General features: G+C 36.6%; 1 protein-coding gene across 1 annotated transcript; it reads right to left on the bottom strand.

The window, feature by feature from the left end:
- Positions 1–548: 548 nt before the first annotated feature.
- LOC125362505 (olfactory receptor 4C16-like) lies at positions 549–1,490 on the bottom strand. Its single transcript, XM_048361337.1, has one exon. It carries the CDS (start codon positions 1,488–1,490, stop codon positions 549–551), a length of 942 nt encoding a protein of 313 aa, XP_048217294.1.
- Positions 1,491–1,922: the final 432 nt, after the last annotated feature.

Here is a 1,922-nt window from a genome sequence, read left to right as displayed (position 1 = left end):
GAAAATGTATTAAGCAAAGTAAGCCAGGCCAAGAGAAACATAGGCTGCATGGTAACTAGACTGTGTCTATCAATATACAAGTAGACACTGGATGGTAAAAGATGAAAAACACACTAGTACATGATAAATTATACAGGACTCTAGGCATTCACACTGTGAGACCAAAGGCAGATATTCTTGGGAGAGGATCACATAGGTGCAATACATCTGTTTATCTGACTATAAAATAACATTGATCAACATGTACTCTAGGAATGTTTATTTTTATTTTCTCACCTATTTCTTCACTGTCTCCTATAATTTCTTTATTTGCATAATTTCCTTTGTTTCTGAATTGTTCTTCAATTCCATTATGTTAGATCAACTTTGTACAACTTGCTGATTTTTCTACATAAAACTGAAGCAAAGTAACTGGTGTGTGTATTCACATCCTTATCAAATGGAAGGAAACAATGATCAAACCTCAAATTAATCTTACAGTAAAAGGTACTATGAAAAGATGTATTAACTTGACTTCTTCTAGATTAATAAGTTTATTTAAAGTGATTTTAATACTGTTCCACTATGTTATCTGAAACAAAATTCTTGCTCCACAACTTTTTCATGGCATTTTTCACTTCTGTATTCCTAAGCGTATAAATCAGAGGATTGAGTAAAGGTGTGCCAATTGTATAAAAGACAGAAATCATCTTGTCCATGGGAAAGGTGGTTGCAGGACGAGTGTATATAAATATGCAAGGTACAAAGAATAAGATGACCACGAGGATGTGGGAGATACAGGTGGAGAGGGCTTTTCTCCTGCCTTCAGCACTGTGGTTCCTTAGAGAATGCAAGATGACAACATAGGAGAATATTAGTATGACAAAACTCACTGTACAAATGGCCCCACTATTGGACACCAGAAGGAGGTTGATCACGTAAGTGTCTGAGCAGGCAAGGTTCAACAAGGGCTCTAAGTCACAGAAAAAATGATCAATCACATTGGGACCACAGAAAGGCAAACTCAAGGCCAGGAAAATCTGAACTAGAGAATGCACACAGGAACCCACCCAGGCCACAGCCACCAAAATACTACAGACCCTGTGGCTCATGATGGTTGTGTAGTGCAGGGGCTTACAGATGGCCACATAGCGGTCAGCGGCCATGAGGATAAGGATGAAGATCTCCAGGCAGCCAAAGAAATGCAATGAAAAGACTTGGATTATGCATTCACTGAAAGAGATGGTGGCTGTCTTCAAAAGGGCATCCACAATTGTTCTAGGAGCTATGGACGTGGAGAAGCAGGTATCAGATAGGGATAAATAGAAAAGGAAGAAGTACATTGGACTCCGAAGGGCCTGGCTGGTCTTGATGGTAGCAATAATCAACAAGTTACCCAATAGTGTTCCCAAATAAAAAATCAGGAAAATTGCAAATACTACTTTTTTTCTAAATAGATCTTGGGTCAATCCAAGTAGAATGAATTCAGTCACATTGTTATTCAGATGCATGGTTTCATGAATGAGAAGAGGTGAATCTAAAATGGAAAAGATAATAGATCTTATTTTCCTTATAACAGAATATTTTAAGTAAATTAATTCACAATGTTCTGTGAGATTATGAAATATTAGGGAAAAATGAATGTTGCTATCTGCTGTAGTTTCTTAATGTCATCTTTACTTTGTCTATAATTCTATTTATTTTATATTTTTATTGAAAAGGTGATGAGCAGAGGTTACAGTTACATAAGTAAGGCCATGAGTACATTTGTTTTTAATCATTATTACCCCATCCTTCATTATTTCCCACTTACCCCTCTTTAATACTCTCCCGCCAAGTAGTAAGGTTTATATCCAACGTAGTGCCAAGTGAGTATCAATGTTGTCTTTGTTCATCTTTGTCTTTCCATTTCTGTGATTCTCTTTCCTTTCTACATATCAAAT

Source organism: Perognathus longimembris, chromosome 13 (genome assembly GCF_023159225.1).
Source record: "Perognathus longimembris pacificus isolate PPM17 chromosome 13, ASM2315922v1, whole genome shotgun sequence".
Taxonomy (NCBI): domain Eukaryota; kingdom Metazoa; phylum Chordata; class Mammalia; order Rodentia; family Heteromyidae; genus Perognathus; species Perognathus longimembris.
This window is presented reverse-complemented; position numbering and strand designations above follow the sequence as displayed.

Coding starts and splice junctions, on each gene's coding strand:
- LOC125362505 (XM_048361337.1), bottom strand. CDS start 1,490: ATGCATCTGAATAACAATGTGACTGAATTCATTCTACTTGGATTGACC.